The 17,158-nt window shown below is 36.7% G+C and overlaps 1 protein-coding gene across 1 annotated transcript in view; it reads right to left on the bottom strand.

Moving 5' to 3' along the window:
* ROR2 (receptor tyrosine kinase like orphan receptor 2) overlaps window positions 1-17,158 on the bottom strand; it is a 232,573-nt gene that overhangs the window by 45,630 nt on the left and 169,785 nt on the right. The window contains exon 3 of the mRNA XM_053702383.1: window positions 12-299. Coding sequence (XP_053558358.1) covers window positions 12-299 — 288 coding nt within the window. The remainder of the gene's footprint in view (window positions 1-11; window positions 300-17,158) is intronic.

Here is a 17,158-nt window from a genome sequence, read left to right as displayed (position 1 = left end):
TAAATGCTTACCAAGCCTGACAAAAAGCACACCCGTGGCAGTAATTGTCTTTATTCCATTAGTTGCAACACACTGGTAGTAGCCAGTATCTGTGGTGTCAAGTTCCTGTATCCTTAACCGTGAGCCGTACTCGGTTTTCCTTATGGTGATTCTCTTGGGTTCGGGAACCACTGGGGCATCATTCTTAAGCCATCTGATGTTGGGGAGTGGATTTCCTGCTACTTTACATTGGAGAGTGGCTGCCTGCCCCTGTACGATTGTGATGTTGTTTACTGGTTCCGTAAATGTTAGGAAATAACCTGAAAAGGAACAAAAACAATCAGACTGCAGCTGAAACAGAATAAGGAAGCCCTATGGGTACACTGACTATCTGGTACATTTTATGAGTTTTCTTATGGCATGAGGGAAACAATCTCATCCTTTAGTGAATTATCCATCTCTTTAGTGTTTATGTTTTATTCTTCTACAAATCAGTGATTAACAAGCTGGAGTGGTAATAAGACATAATATAGCATGGATTTTACATTTTCATTTAGCCTTACATGCAGTAAATATATAAATAACTACAAATCATAAATAAAAGAACTGATATAAACCTATGAAATGTCATTAAACAAACTGCTGCCTGGGGTACTTGGCTTTTTAAAAGATCTTGAATTGTTTAAGACATCAGTTAAACATGTTTTGCTGCATATTGCATATGTGTCTATTATAGTCCTCTGACAGCTGTGAAAGGAGAGCTAAAAAAGAACAATTATTTGGTTATTACAGTTCCGACAGCAGAACCAAAACATGATCCCTTTTGCACACATACTCTAGAGACTTCAAAGTCTTGGGAAAGTTGTAGTGAGTGTTTTGCCACTTACCTCTCCCTTTTAATTCCCATTGCCAAGCTGTATAAATAAGGCTAGCACTGAATACTTATGTTGCTATGACTACTTGCCTGTTCATACTGTTTCACTTTCAGCTACCTTTGATGTTTTAATACACCTACAGCAGCTAAGTGTTTATGCTGGAAAACACATTATGTCTTCTTAATTAAGATGCTGAGTATGCTACACAAGAAACCAGACTGCTTTGCATGAGAAATAGCTACGATCAAGTAATGGACTTAAAGGGACAGTCTACTCCAAAATGTGTATTGTTTAAAAAGATAGATAATCTATACATTACCCATTCCCCAGTTTTGCACAGCCAACATGGTTATAGTAATATACGTTTTACCTATGTGATTACCTTTTATCTAAGCCTCTTTTGACAGCCCCCTGGTCACATGACTTTTTATTTATTATCTATTGGCTTGCATTTTAGCCAATTAGTGCAGTGTCATGCACAACTCCACAGTAGAGAGCACGATGTTATCTATATGGCCCACATGAACTAGCAGTCTCTTATTGTGAAAAGCAAATAAAAAAGCATGTGATAAGAGGCTGTCTGTAGTGGCTTAGAAACAGGCAGAAATTTAGAGGTTTAAAGATTATAAAGTATATTAAAGGGACACTGAACCCAAATGTTTTATTTACTCCTATTATCATTTTTTCTTCATTCTCTTGCTTTCTTTATTTGAAAAAGAAGGCATCACAGCTATTTTTTTGGTTCAGACCATGGAAAGCACTTGTTTATTGGTAGGTGAATTTACCCACCAATCAGCAAGAACAACACAGTGTGTTCACCAAAAATGGGCCGGCATCTAAACTTACATTCTTGCATTTCAAATAAAGATACCAAGAGAATTAAAAGAATTTGATAATAGGAGTAAATTAGAAAGTTGCTTAAAATGCTCTATCTGAATCACAATAGAAAAATTTGGGTTCAGTGTCCCTTTAATATAACAATGTTGGTTGTGCAAAGCTGGGGAATGGGCAGTAAAGGGGTTAGCTATCTTTTTAAACAATAACAATTCTGGTGTAGCCTGTCCCTTTAAAAGGAGTATTTTGTTAGGATAGTTCCCATTAAAGAGCATATTTTTTCTTTGGGGCATGCCCTGCAAAAGGCTGGTAAGGTAAAAGAGCTGTAAACTTTTTATTTTAGATTAGGGTAGGGCATTTTTTTATTTTGGGGGGCTTTGTTATTTTTTTTAGGGGGCTTAGAGTAGGTGTAATTAGTTTAAAATTCTTGTAATCTTTTTTTATTTTGTGTAATTTAGTGTTTGTTTTTTTGTAATTTAGTTTAGTTAATTTAATTGTAGATAATTGTAGGTAGTTTATTTAATTAATTTATTGATAGTGTAGTGTTAGGTTTAATTGTAACTTAGGTTAGGATTTATTTTACAGGTAATTTTGTAATTATTTTAACGAGGTAGCTATTAAATAGTTATTAACTATTTAATAGCTATTGTACCTGGTTAAAATAAATACAAAGATGCCTGTAAAATAAATATAAATCCTAAAATAGCTACAATGTAATTATAATTTATATTGTATCTATATTAGGGTTTATTTTGCAGGTAAGTATTTAGCTTTAAATAGGAATAATTTATTTAATAAGATTTATTTTATTTTGTTAGTTTTAAATTATATTTAACTTAGGGGGGTGTTAGGGTTAGGGTTAGACTTAGCTTTAGGGGTTAATACATTTATTATAGAAGCGGTGAGGTCCGGTCGGCAGATTAGGGGTTAATACTTGAAGTTAGGTGTCGGCGATGTTAGGGAGGGCAGATTAGGGGTTAAAACTATTTATTATATGGTTTTTGAGGCGGGAGTGAGGCGGTTTAGGGGTTAATACATTTATTATAGTGGCGGCGAGGTCCGATCGGCAGATTAGGGGTTAATAAGTGTAGGTAGGTAGCGACGACGTGGGGGGGGGCAGATTAGGGGGTAATAAATATAATATAGGGTTCGGCAATGTTAGGGGCAGCAGATTAGGGGTACATAGGGATAATGTAGGTTGCGGCAGTGTGCGGTCGGCAGATTAGGGGTTAAAAAAATTATTAGAGTGGCGGCGATGTGGGGGGACCTCGGTTTAGGGGTGCATAGGTAGTTTATGGGTGTTAGTGTACTTTAGAGCACAGTAGTTAAGAGCTTTATGAACCGGCGTTAGCCCAGAAAGCTCTTAACTCCTGGCTTCTTTCTGCGGCTGGAGTCTTGTCGTTAGAGTTCTAACGCTCACTTCAGCCAAGACTCTAAATACCGGCGTTAGAAAGATCCCATTGAAAAGATAGGATACGCAAATGGCGTAAGGGGATCTGCGGTATGGAAAAGTTGTGGCTGCAAAGTGAGCGTTAGACCCTTTCCTGACTGACTCTAAATACCAGCGGGCGGCCAACACCAGCGTTAGGACCCCCTAACGCTGGTTTGGACGGCTAACGCAGAACTCTAAATCTAGGCGAAAGCTTCTACCAGACAGATTTTGTGAATTACAAACATTGCAAATACTCTTAAAAAGTTTTATACTATTAAAAATGTAGGTTTTCTTACTTTTATCCATTACTAAAGATCACATCAAAATGATAAAGTACATTTAAACACAGACAAATTAATTGAATCGGGGGTACATTCTTGTTATCATTTTGTCCCACTTAAAGGAACTAAAGTTAAAATCCAACATAATTGGAATGCTACAGAAGAAAAACAATGCCAGTTATTATTTAACTGCAGGGCAGTCCTGCATCAGTAACATCCCATCCTATTACCCAAGCCATTTTTTAGCAATCTGTAGCATTCCATCTCTGGGTATTGTAATTTGCTGTGCCTATAATTTGTTCAGAATAGAAGAAGCTCAGACTATACATTAAAGGGACATTGTACACTAGATTTTTCTTTGCATAAATACATTTTGTAGATGTCTAATTTATTTGGCCTTTTGGGGGTGTTTTTGTAACAATGTATAGTTTTGCTTATTTCTGAAAAACATTGTGCTTATTTTCAAACTCCTAACTAATCCCCACAGTGTCAAATGTATACATGTGTTTACAGACTTCTGCAGGCTCCTGTTTACATTAGCTGTCTTTTCATATGCAGGGAAGGAGGGGTGTCTGCTCTTTTTGTTTACCCAGCCCCTTTCAATGGGTGGCCCAGCCAAACCTCTTCAACAGTGCTAGACTGGGAACTTCTATGTAAGATTTTAAAAGGTTTTATATTGGATTTTTAGATCAGCATCTGTGCATATTCTTCTGTACAGTAGTGTCTATTACATGCAGTTATATGAAAATTGGAGTATACTGTCCCTTTAATATTCTGCCAAAAGATACACCGCTTGACTGTCCCACGCACCAACTGGAATGCAAAAAAAAATCAAAAGTAACACAGAAATACCATGGCCTTATTGCCACGCAAAAAAAACTATTCCCCATGATTAAAAAAAAAAAGACTGCAATTCTAAAAAAGGAACATAGAAATAAATCAAACCACTGACAAACTTCTTTATTTTGTATTTCTTGAGTTATTTTCATTGGTTGACACAGATAAGCAGGCACGGAGGATGTAAATGTATAAAAGTCGCAGCTTCATTCATCATCATTAGGTAAACACATGATGCATTAAAAAATAAGGTAGGAGACACAGTCATGCATTTTGACTGTAAAAACTGCCTTCATCATAGACCTGATCTTTTTATTGGTGTCATCCTAACTGACATCCCAATACAAAACTTTGTTTTTAAGTTAAAAGTGCATGAAACCCAAATGTATATATTTTGTGATTCAGATAGAGCATATCATTTTAAACAACTTTCCAATTTACTTCTATTATGTAATTTGCTTCATTTCCTTGGTATCCTTTGTTGAAGGAGCAGTAATGCACTACTAACTGGGAGCTAGCTGAAAGTCAAAGACAAGAGGCACATATGTCCAGCCACCAATTAGCAGCTTCTGAGTCTACCTTTGTATACTTTTCAACAATGGGTAGAAAGAGAAAAAAAAACTAATTAGATAATAGAAGTAAATTGGAAAGTAATTTAAAATTGTATGCTCTATCTGAATTAACTGAACATATTACATACTAATTTTAGATATTAATATGTCTCTGAGGACAGACATGACATATTTTATTTTTATTTTTGTATGTCATGTTATAGTTGCTGGCTAAAAACAAATATACTTTAAGTATAAGACACATGAATTATTTACGCAGTAAGAGTATCAGGCACAGCACTAGTCACCTCTTTTCAGGGAATACAGGCAATAAAACAGCAGTTCAGACAAGCAACAAAACATGTATTATGTTGGCTTCAAACTGTGCCCTTTGTATATCTGTCCAACCACTGCCTGAGCCAACCACAGTCATTTTTAAGCTGGAACAGATTTATTGGTCTGCTATTGGAATTGCATAAATAAAGTAAAAAGAATAAAAAAAGAATTCATGTAAACCAAAGGAAGCGTTATGAAGACTACAAATAATCTATTCTCATTAGTAGTGGGAGGGTCCTTGAGCAGTTTATCTTTTTACTATAGTGCTTTGCAGAGTTTGTAGCAATTTAAAGAAAAACACCTTTAAAAGCAACACATCTAAAAGAAACATGAGGCCTGGAGTCATGGAAAACAACTGTAGTGACATCCACAACGCATTGCATTTAATTCAGGTATCTGACACCTGGTTTTGTTTAGTTGTCTGACTGCTGAATTAAAATGAGTAAATAACCAGACGTATTTAGTCCTTGTGTCAGAACTGTGCACCCCCATCTCACCTCAGTTACACTAACAAGTTCCCTCAGCTATTTCTCCCTCTCTGGCGTCCCTCAGCTATTTCTCCCCTATCGTCTGTCACTGCTCAGCTTTCCCACACTCTCAGCTACCCTCCTGCCCTTCACCTTCTCCATTTTCAATCCTCATCCACTTTTACACTGTTTAACAGTTCAAAGGCTTCCCTCATACCCCATTGTTCCCAAAATATTACATCTAAAGCTTATTCCACTGACCAGACTGACAATTGAAGTGTCTCCATATCCTCATGCCCTCTGTATTAGACTTAAAGGGACAGAAACATGAAAAAATACAAAAAATGATCTAATGTGTTAAAACGTTTTATTATTGCACTATTTCTTGCACATAGCCCTAGAGCAGCAATGCACTTCTGGGAGCTAGCTGAATACATCAGCTGAGCCAATGACAAGAGTCATATGTGCAGCCACCAATCACCAGCTAACTCCCAGTAGTGCATTTCTGCTTGTGAGTCTATCTAGGTATGCCTTTCAACAAAGTAAACCAAGAGGATGAAGTCAATTGACAATTCTCTTAAAATCACAGTTAATTTTTTTACTTTCATGTCCTTTTATAGTATAGGATGATGAGGGCCCTCTTAAAGGGTCAGTCAACCCAAAAATTACAGTTACTTATTTAGATTAGTTAATTAACAATCTTTACATCAAACTCTAGCCCAATTTTCATCTAAATAAACCTTGGCAGAAAATACACTTACTAGATCTCATCTGGCAGTTTTGAAATGGCCACCTGACTCCTCCTTCTCTGACGTCTCCCAAAAGCTTGAACTGCAGCACTAGTACAGGATCCTCTCGTCCCTGCGCGCTCCCTTCATTCAGTTCATTGAGAAACGCATATGGCACCCGCCCCTCACACTATCTCCCCTCACTTTCTTTCAGCAGAACGTTCTGTCTGCAGTCTGCACTAACACTATTTACATAACAAACCCGTTCTAAGCCATCCCACATACACCGGTGCTTTTCAGTAGTGAACGATCTTTACTCAGTATGTTTTGTTATTTTCTTCCTGACTGTTTGATATTTTAGTCTGTTACAACCTTAGGACCCTAAGTAATCACCATGATATTTTTAGGTGACATCATTGTGCAATCAGCACTTTCCATGAATAAATCATTTCCCCGGTAGAGATGCTATGCATCTGCATCACTTCATACGGGCACCACTCTTACTAAATCCCAACAGGGTTCTCTGAGTGTGTGAGTTTACTGCCAATTGTATATATGGAGCTTTTATACCACAGGGCCTCTGACACCCACCGGTGCCTGTCAGGTTTACAGCAGTTATGGAATATAGGTCTAAATCATCTACATAAAATGCTGAAAAACACATTAGAAAGATCAGGTTTCAGCAAAAAGAACCGAGAAAGTTACTTCTCTTCACGTATCATGTTGTATTATGGTAGCCGCAGGTTCTGCATTATTGTACCCTCCACATGATACTACCAAGGACTTTATTACATGTGAAAACAATTTTTTTTTTATAACAGCTAAAAGTTTATTTTGCCGACTAAACAGATGGAAGTTACCAGATTTTAGATTTACAACCAAACTCACATGTAAATAGATTTGTAATTGGGGACTCCCGCTGAGATTAGAGCACACAGAGCGAAGATCACAGAGCAGATCACAGAGCACTAGCTGTGAGAATCGGCCAGCACCCGGTGTATGTGGGACTCCCCCTCACTTTCTTTCAGCAGAACGTTCTGTCTGCACTAACACTATTTACATAACAAACCCGTTCTAAGCCATCCCACATACATCGGGTGCTGGCCGATTCTCACAGCTATAATATATATGTGGGATGGCTTAGAACGGGTTTGAGTAAAGATCGCTCACTACTGAAAATCACCGGTGTATGTGGGATGGCTTAGAACGGGTTTGTTATGTAAATAGTGTTAGTGCAGACTGCAGACAGAACGTTCTGCTGAAAGAAAGTGAGGGGAGATAGTGTGAGGGGCGGGTGCCATATGTGTCTCTCAATGAACTAAATGAAGGGAGCGCGCAGGGACGAGAGGATCCTGTACTAGTGCTGCAGTTCAAGCTTTTGGGAGACGTCAGAGAAGGAGGAGTCAGGTGGCCATTTCAAAACTGCCAGATGAGATCTAGTAAGTGTATTTTCTGCCAAAGTTTATTTAGATGAAAATTGGGCTAGAGTTTGATGTAAAGATTGTTAATGAACTAATCTAAATAAGTAACAGTAATTTTTGGGTTGACTGTCCCTTTAATGGCATACAAAATAGTTATAAAATGAATCTGTTTTAGTATAGACATGTATTTATTATATTTATTTAGTACAGACCTTGTAAAAAATATATGTCCTGGACAATGTTGCCATGTAATAACTCAGTAATGTATTCCCTTCACTACAGTTTTACACCGCTGGTGATTAAAATCCTTTTTTTTTAATTTTGTTGCAGTCCGACATCCTGCTTTTTGTTGTGTATGTTTATTTATGTCGGTTATTTTAAATCCGCTATGAGTTGATGATCTCTGAAGACTTGCGGCATGTCTCTTGGTTCGGGATACATAACATCCCCAAATTAATATTCAATATCAAAAGTTAATATTCCAGAGTTTACAAAAAGCCCAGCTGCATTTCATTAGTTGACATTAATATTACTCAGAGGATTTTTGTGATCCAACCCACAAAAGGACTCATTGAAGCAAAAAAGCAGAATAATAACAGCCCCTGAAGTGTGACTGACAACTTGATCTTTTAATGTCAAAAACCAGGGTGGATTTGATTTAAATCATGATTTAAATTATGTTTTTCATTTTTAGAATAATACCTTTTCCGATTATTTTTCCAGTCATATCAGACTATTACTGATTTGGTTATATAATGTATCATTAGATATGAATAGATAGATCATTGAAATTAAAGTGCCATTAAACATGTTAAGATATGTGCATATCCTTAAAGGGCTAATTAAGTAAAAATTGTTTGCATAAAATTTTTTTTTAAAATTGCTGGCAAGTATTTCAAAATAATTTTCAAAAATAAGCAAAATTAGTTACATAAACATGCTGTCTGGAGCAGTCTACTCCACCCCCCTTATCAGTGTTTAGACACAGGCATTGTATTTCAACTGCGTTCACAGCTTCAAGGCATGCTCCAGCAGATAATCCCTATGCATTTTTTAATTCTACCAAAACACCAATAGATATAGATACAGTCATAGAAGGAAATGTGTGGGGGGAGTTAGAGCTTTACAATTCAGAAACTAAAAAGAAAGGGTTAATGGCGAGGCACTGCAGTATAAATTTTCATGTAAAGTAATTAAAGTACATATTATTATATTTTGTCTCTATCCCAACTTGTTTTATGTCCCTTTAATTAAATTATTAGGAGGTGAACGACCTCAAGTTTAATAGTTAATTATTTATATTTGATCATTTTTTTAGCTGTACTTTATTGAAAGGAGAAAATTAATGATTACCTTAATAATAACAATCTAAATAGTTTTATTTAACTAAAACAAAAAAACATTACATTTCCTTTTTAATGCTTGCCCCTAACTCCTCACACTTAGGTCCTTGTGCAGATCTATTTCAGTGAGCTTCTTAAAACTTAATATGGGTTGATTATGTGTACGTAGATTTGCAGGGGAGCAATGGCATTAAAGGGGCAGTAATGTCAAAATTAAACTTTCATGATTCAGAAAGAACATGCAATTTTTAACACTTTTCCATTTTACTTCTCTTATTTAATTTGCTTCATTCTCTTGGCATTCATTGTTGAAAAGCATACATAGGTAGGCTCAGAAGAGATGCACTACTGCAAGCTGACTGCTTGTCACTTTCTCACCCAATGTGTTCAGCTAGGCCCCAGTAGAGCATTGCTCTCCTTCAACAAAGGATAACAAGAGAATGAAGCAAATGTAATAATAGAGTTAAATCTGAAATCTGAAAATTGTATACTAGTATATTTGTTAGAGCTGTGTGATATTAAAAAAAAGATATCACAATTTTTTTATTAAATATTGTGATTGTAATTTTAATTTGCGTTTTTATAAAAAAATAGATGATCCATTTATATAGCCCATCTGGTAGTATTTTTTATAAAAATGTATAGTTTTGCTACATTTTTAAGAACATTGTGCTGATGTTCAGACTCCTTACCAAGCCCCACAGTTTCAGATGTATACACACGTTTACAGACTCCTGCAGGGTCCTGTTTATGTTATCTGTCTTTTCATATGTAGGGAAGGGGGGAGGTGGGGAGTGTCTGCTCTTTTTGTTTACCCAGCCCCTTTCAGTGGGTGTCCCAGACTACCTCATTAACAGTGCTAAACTGGGAGCTTCTAAGTAAGTTTTTAAAAGGTTTTATATTGGATTTTTATATCAGTATCTGTGCATATTCTTCTTTATAGTATTGTCTATTACATGCAGTTATATTGGTGTATACTGTCCCTTTAAAAATGCATTTAACGTTTCCCTTCACTATATACACTGCAGACTGAATATGCCACAGAATAGAGCCCCGCTAGTGTGTGCACACCTCGGGACCGTTGGTTGTAGCGCTATGTGCTGTGAAGCTTCCTGGTCCGCCGCCCCCTGGAAGAGTGGTCAGTGCTGTTACTGGGCTGGACTGGAGCATTTGTGTAACTGACATAACTTGTTAAGGAAGCCATTTTGGACTTTTTTTTTTTTCCTCATAAAAAATGTCAGCCTCATGTGATTTAGATATTGCATAGACTCATATGAGATTAATTGCATCATGTGATTAATTGCACAGCTATATATATATACTGGGACCTAACTGAGCACCTAAGGGAAACCAATGACAAGAGGTATATGTACATAGCAACTAATCAGCAGCTATTTCCCAGCAGTACATAAAATAAAAGTGTGAATTTAAATTGGTTACTAATAATACTGCACTATTAGTTTTGAATAAAAAAGAAACCACTTTTATTTTCCATTTTTTTTTTTTTTTTTTTTGCTCTTTCATATCAATCACAGCAAATGCATGAGCACAGTACCCTTTAAAGCGTTGAGGGTGACTATTAAAAGGAATGATTTGTCAGAAATAAAGGCTGACCCTAAGAACCAATTCCCCCAAAATTGAGGCTGAATTTTTAAATAGTGCAGTCATTACAAAGAAAGATGCATATCCAGCACAAAGTAAAAGATGTGCATTTTTAAAGTCAGACTAAAAGCTTTTAAAATGATCATAAAATTAATGAAGCACAGCCAATAAATGAAAGTACTTTCCTTACAAGGCTATGGGTTATATAAAATGTTCAGACACTGGTAAAAGCTTGGCTGAGTCTACTTTGAAAATGAATGGGAAAAACAATACTTGAGTAACATTAAATACTGATGAAAAGAAAAAATGTTGATATAATTGTAAAATTGCATGAGGGCTTCTTAAAGGGATAGTGTAATGGAACATTGTCTCCCCTTAAAAGGGACAGTCAACACCAAAATGGTTATTGTTTAAAAAGATAGATAACGCCTTTACCACCCATTCCCGAGCTTTGCACAACCAACATTACTATATTAATATACTTTATAACATTTAAACCTCTACATGTTTGCCTGTTTGTAAGCCACTAAAAACAGCCTCTTATCACATGCTTTTTATTAGCTTTTTACAAAAAGAGACTGCTAGTTAATGTGGGCCATATAGATAACATTGTGCTCATGCCTGTGGGTTGTGAATGACACAGCACTAATTGGCTAAAATGCAAGTCAATAGATAATAAATAAAAAGTCATGTGATCAGCGGGCTGTCAAAAGAGGCTTGGATACAAGGTAATCACAGAGGTAAAAAGTATATTAATATAACCATCTTGGTTATGCAAAATTGGTAAATGGGTAATAAAAGGGATTATCTGTCTTTTTAAACAATACAATTTTTAGAGTTGACTATCCCTTTAAGTTCCCAATGCTGGAGTCCATTCAGTTGTTTACAAATAACTCATTTATCTTGTCTTTTGGAATAGCTGCTTTTCCAGATGACACCACCACCTATACTTACATTTTAGTACTGCAGTCATGGCTACATAAAAGCTATGTAAATAAAAAGCAACAGAAGAGATTTAACCTCCCTGTGGGGTGGGGTGAAGAGCCCAGACCTTTGATCCTGAATCAACTTTAAATACAATGAAACCTTATCTGCTGCTAGGCTGAACACATGGTCTCTTGTCAGACCATTTTAATCATGATGTAATAAATTTGTTTTCTCTACATATGCAACAAGATATAGGGCTCGATTTATCAAGCTGGGGCAGAGAGGGGTGTACATATGCGCTCCTGTCCGCCCCAGCTCGCCTCTGGCGACCAGCAATCCGCTGCCGGAATTTAAGATTGCACATGAGTCCCGCCCCCTGCCCGTGCACAGCCAATCACGCGCAGCCAGGAGCTGTCATTCTCCCAGGTCGGACGCGAGATAAGAGGTAGAGAAGAGTCTGATGACCGCTGCTTGCAGGTTCTCTTGTGAAAACCTGCAGTTTTTCAAGCCAAGGGCTTTATATATCGAGCCCTTAATGCCCACCTTTTCTTTCCAACTCTCATTTAGATTGTAAAATACTTAATTACTTAAGAGGTACAAAAAATTCTCAACATTTCTGGACTAGGCTACCGATAATTAACTTTACAAGAAATCCAGCAAACACCAGGCAGGCATTCATGGTGATATTTTATCGGCAGGCTATTTGGATTTGTTTTGCCAATATTTTCCGAAAATATTACAGGTGAGAAAGAGTTGGGTTAATGCGTCTTTGTGAAGCAAATAAACGTTTGCAGATGTTTTATTGTTTGGCCAGTAAAACGCTGCACAAAAGTGTCACGGCAACCCTTCTTGCATTTGGTAATTAATATGATCGTTTAATCTATATCTCAGTGCAGGACAGCTGGGTTTTGTCGTCATGCTAAACAACTAAGGGACATTTTCCAATGTCATATTAAACTACAGCTGATGGCAGCCAAAGTCTTGCTACATAGAATAGTGTTTAGCATATAAAAGAACATTAATTGTGTGTATGTGTATGTGCCCGTATATGTATGTGCATGTGCATATATATGTTTGTGCATGTGCACATGTTAGTGTGCGTATGTGTCTGCCCGTGTAAGTGTGTGCATATGTGCATATGTGTGTGTATATGTGCATATGTGTGTGTATGTGTGTGTATATGTGTGTGCATGTGCATATGTGTGTGCATGTGCACATGTTTGTGTGCGTATGTGTGTGCATATGTGTGTATGAGCCGTGTAAGTGTGTGCATATGTGTGTGCCTGTGTATGTGTGTGTATGTGCCAGTGTAAGTGTGTGCATGTGTAATTGTGTGTATCTGCATGTGTATGTGTGTGCATATGTGTGTATGTGTGGGCATATGTGTGTGTATGTGCACAAATGTGTGTATGTGCCCGTGTATCTGTGTGTATGTGCCGTGTATGTGTGTGCAAATGTGTATGTGTGTGCATATGTGTGTATGTGTGGGCATATGTGTGTGTATGTGCACAAATGTGTGTATGTGCCGTGTATCTGTGTGTATGTGCCGTGTATGTGTGTGTATGTGTGTGCAAATGTGTATGTGTGCATATGTGTGTATCTGTGTGTATGCGTGTGTAAGTGTGTGTATGTTCCCGTGTATGTGTGTGCATATACACGTGTATATGTGTGCATATGTGTGTGTCTGTGCACGTGTATGTGTGTGCAAATGTGTATGTGTGTGCACATGTGTGTGTATGTATGTGTGTGTGTTTGAGCACAATTTGTCAGTGGAATAAATGAATCACTGGCTGATAGGGGCTCTATTGGGGGACAAAACAGAAATGTACAATACATTTTAAATGCCTGCTTTTACATGTAAAAAGAAAAAAAATACTTTGTTGTCTCTTTATCTTATGTCACACATCATGGCAACTACAGTTTCACAATAAAGCTTCTTTGCAAAAAAAAAGTCAGCTTAGAACGGCAGAGCTGCGAGACCAAATATTATGCTTTAGAAGAAAATACAGAAAAAGGTACCCACTAAAGGATATCTAAACACACAGCAGAGAGCCACAATATTCTTCAGAAAACATTATGACAAACATAAGTGTCAGTTTTGTTGGGATATACAGAGATAGTAAATAAAGTACAGAGACAGAGAATACTTACAAGAAGGAAAGAGAAACAGACATTTAAAGTGAATGTAAACTTTAATGAATTAAAGCCCAGGATCAAACAATAGTCTTCAAAACTGGGGCACTAATTCATTAAAGTTTATAAAGACGCTTATTTTTAACAATACTTACCTTTGTGTTATGGTAAACACAACGCTGATCCTCCGTCCGCATCTCTTGCTTTCTTCAGCATATGGATGACAAATTCGGGTTCCTTCAATCGTTGTGTCCCCTATGGCGTCCAGCTCGTGGGGCACGCAACGATTGGAGAAAGACGGATTTGACATCGATATGCTAATGAAAGCAGGAGCTGCGAGTGGAGGATCTGCGCTATGTTTACCATAACGCAAAAGTAAATATTTTTAAAAAATTACATCTTTGTTACCTTTATTGAATTAAAGTGCCCCTGTTTTTAAGTTTTTTATCCTGGGCGTGAATTTATTAAAGTTTACATTCACTTTAAGGTAAAGCTGGTACCTAAAACAATTTAAATTAGTTGTCTGATTGGTCAGCTGACTTTGCTTTCACGTCAAGGATTTAAAGGGACAGTGAACTATAAAATTGGTTTCTCTTTAATGTATTACTTGTTATGCCAGTTGCATAGTTTAAAATGTATGTTCCTTTGAGTATATTGATGTATATGAAATAACTTATTCTGCCACTTGAAACCACAACCCAATACACTTTATCTTCTTTATTACTGTTTACTCAAAGACCAGTACTAAGAGAGAAAAAAACAAATTTAATACACTCCAGTAGGTAGAATAGATGATTAGTAACACATTAAAAAGGGAGAACATATTATAGTACATTGTCCCTTTAAATGGAAATTAAACCAAATGTTTTCTTTCATGAGCGTATTGCTGCTCCTAAGCCCACCTAGGTATGTTTTTCAATGAAGGATACCAAGAGAACAAGTTAAATTAGATAAGAAGCAAATGCCAAAAAAAATTCAAATTGCATACTCTCACCTCACTGGTTTTCAAACCTGTCCTTAGGCCTCCCTAACAGGCCAGATTTTCAGGATTACTTTGGGTGAGAGCAGGTTTATTTCACCTTTGTTCTACTTCAGATATCCTCAAAATCTAGGGACAATTGAAGACAGCTTTGAAAACCAGTGATCTGTTTGAATCATGAAAGTTTAATTTAATCTCTAAAACCAAACACCTACAGGTTACTTTTATCATTAATTTATTTAAAGGGACAGTCAAGTCCAAAAAAAACTTTCATGATTTAAATAGGGAATGCAATTTTAAACAACTTCCCAATTTACTTTTATAACCAATTTTGCTTTGTTCTCTTGGCATTCTCAGTTGAAAGCTAAACATAGGAGGTTCATATGCTAATTTCTTAGACCTTGAAGACTGCCTCTAATCTGAATGCATTTTGACCACTAGAGGGTATTAGTTCATGTGTTTCATATAGATAACATTGAGCTAATGCATGTGAAGTGACCTAGGAGTGAGCACTGATTGGCTAAACTGCATGTCTGTCAAAAGAACTGAAATAAGGGGGCAGTCAGCAAAATCTTAGATACTAGGTAATTACAGAGGTTAAACGTGTATTATTATAACTGTTGGTTATGCAAAACTGGGGAATAGGTAATAAAGGGATTATCTTTCTTTTTAAACAACAAAAATTCTGATGTTGACTGTCCCTTTAACAAGTAGCAACAACACAACCACTAAATGCAGTAGCATTACACAATAACAAGTTCATAATACAAAGACAATGATTTAACACCTACTCTGAATTTTAAATAAGCAGGATATTTTTTTTCTGGCAAGTTTATTTTTCTCTCATTTTCTGGCCAATCACAGACTAGTATACGTATACCCTGTGAACTTGTGCACATGCTCAGTAGGAGCTGGTTCCCCAGAAAGTGTGAATATAAAAAGACTGAGCAAAATTTGGAAGTAAATTGGAAAGTGTCTTAAAAATGCTGCTCTATCTGAAACATAAAGGTTTATTTTGCTTTGAGTGTCCCTTTAAGAGCATGTAAGTACACACAGAGGATTACACTGGCTTATGTAGTAAGAGGATAACATATTCTTGTGAGTGTTGGGGCCACAATTTGTTGTTTTGTCTAGAGCCACTCCTTTTAAATTGGACCTGAAGTCTGACAAATTTTACTTCTTCCATTCTTTATGCAGTTCCCTATATAAAATGTATTTTTGTTTCTGCGCTGGCTATGTGTGTGCACCTCAAACCCTGAAAGGCTGCAAATCAGTGAAAGGAAAGAAATTTCTGCTGACAAGTTTTGGAAACTAGAAAGTGTTGGCTGTAATCTTAAATATGTATTTACAAGGTACTTGATCCATTGGCTAATGCAATGGATACGGAATATGGAATTTTGTCAAATCAAAAACACAGTTTCATTGAAGTTTCAGGTTTTTTGTTTTTTTTTTGGTAACTTATCTACCTAGAACATTCATTATTTTAAACAACTTTAACATTTTTATCTATTATCAAATTTGCCTGGAGCTGGGTATGAGTGTTTGGAAATGTGCTTCATTCTCTTGGTATCCTTGTTAAAGAAGCAGCAGTGCACTACTCGGAGCTAGCTGAACACATCAGGTGAGCCAAAAACAAGAGGCATATGTGTGTAGCCACTAGAGATGTACATATATTCTTTTTCAGCACTTGTTAGTGAAAAAAATGCCTTAAATGGCTGCAGCCTGTGGCATTTTGCCACTTTCTAAGCTGGATTTATTAGAAAAATCGTGCAACACAAAAATAACCAGATTTGCAAATATATTTTACTTAAAAAATCTGGTACAGGTGAAAAAGCTGAATGTTGAAAAAGAATATATGCACATACCTAGTAGCCACAACTGAACAGCTAGATCACAGGTGTGCACTGTTGCTCGTGAGTCTACCTAGGTATGCTTTTCAACAAAGGATACCAAGGGAGCTAAACAAATTAGATTAAAGTAAATTGGAAAGCTGTTTAATATGGCATGCTCCATGTGAATAATTCATTTTGACTTTACTGTCCATTTGAGCTTGCAATCAAGGCTGATTTACTTGTCCTACATAAAAACATCTGATCTATGTTGATAGGCTGCATGTGGCACTGGGTGCATTTCTAGGCATGCTTTGTGACGATACTGAGGGGCAGAGAGTGAGTAGCAATAAGCTCAAGCAGGGGTGGAGAGCTTCTTTGAGAGCATGGGCCCAAATGGTACCTTTTTAAATTTAGAACGACTAAATGAAACAGTAAAGACAATTAAAGCATACTTGTTGATATGTAGATGGAAAGTGTAAGAAAAATTATGTATTTAAATGCTACCATTCAAGCCAATGAAGCCAAGTAGTACAACGGTCGCCCACAGTGCACATTTGTTCTCAGTAGCACCATTGGCAGTCACACCATAGATCTGCCATAC

Source organism: Bombina bombina, chromosome 2, assembly GCF_027579735.1.
Source record: "Bombina bombina isolate aBomBom1 chromosome 2, aBomBom1.pri, whole genome shotgun sequence".
NCBI classification, from domain to species: Eukaryota; Metazoa; Chordata; class Amphibia; order Anura; family Bombinatoridae; genus Bombina; species Bombina bombina.
The sequence above is the reverse complement of the archived record's forward strand: the minus strand, read 5'-3'. Positions and strand labels throughout refer to the sequence as shown.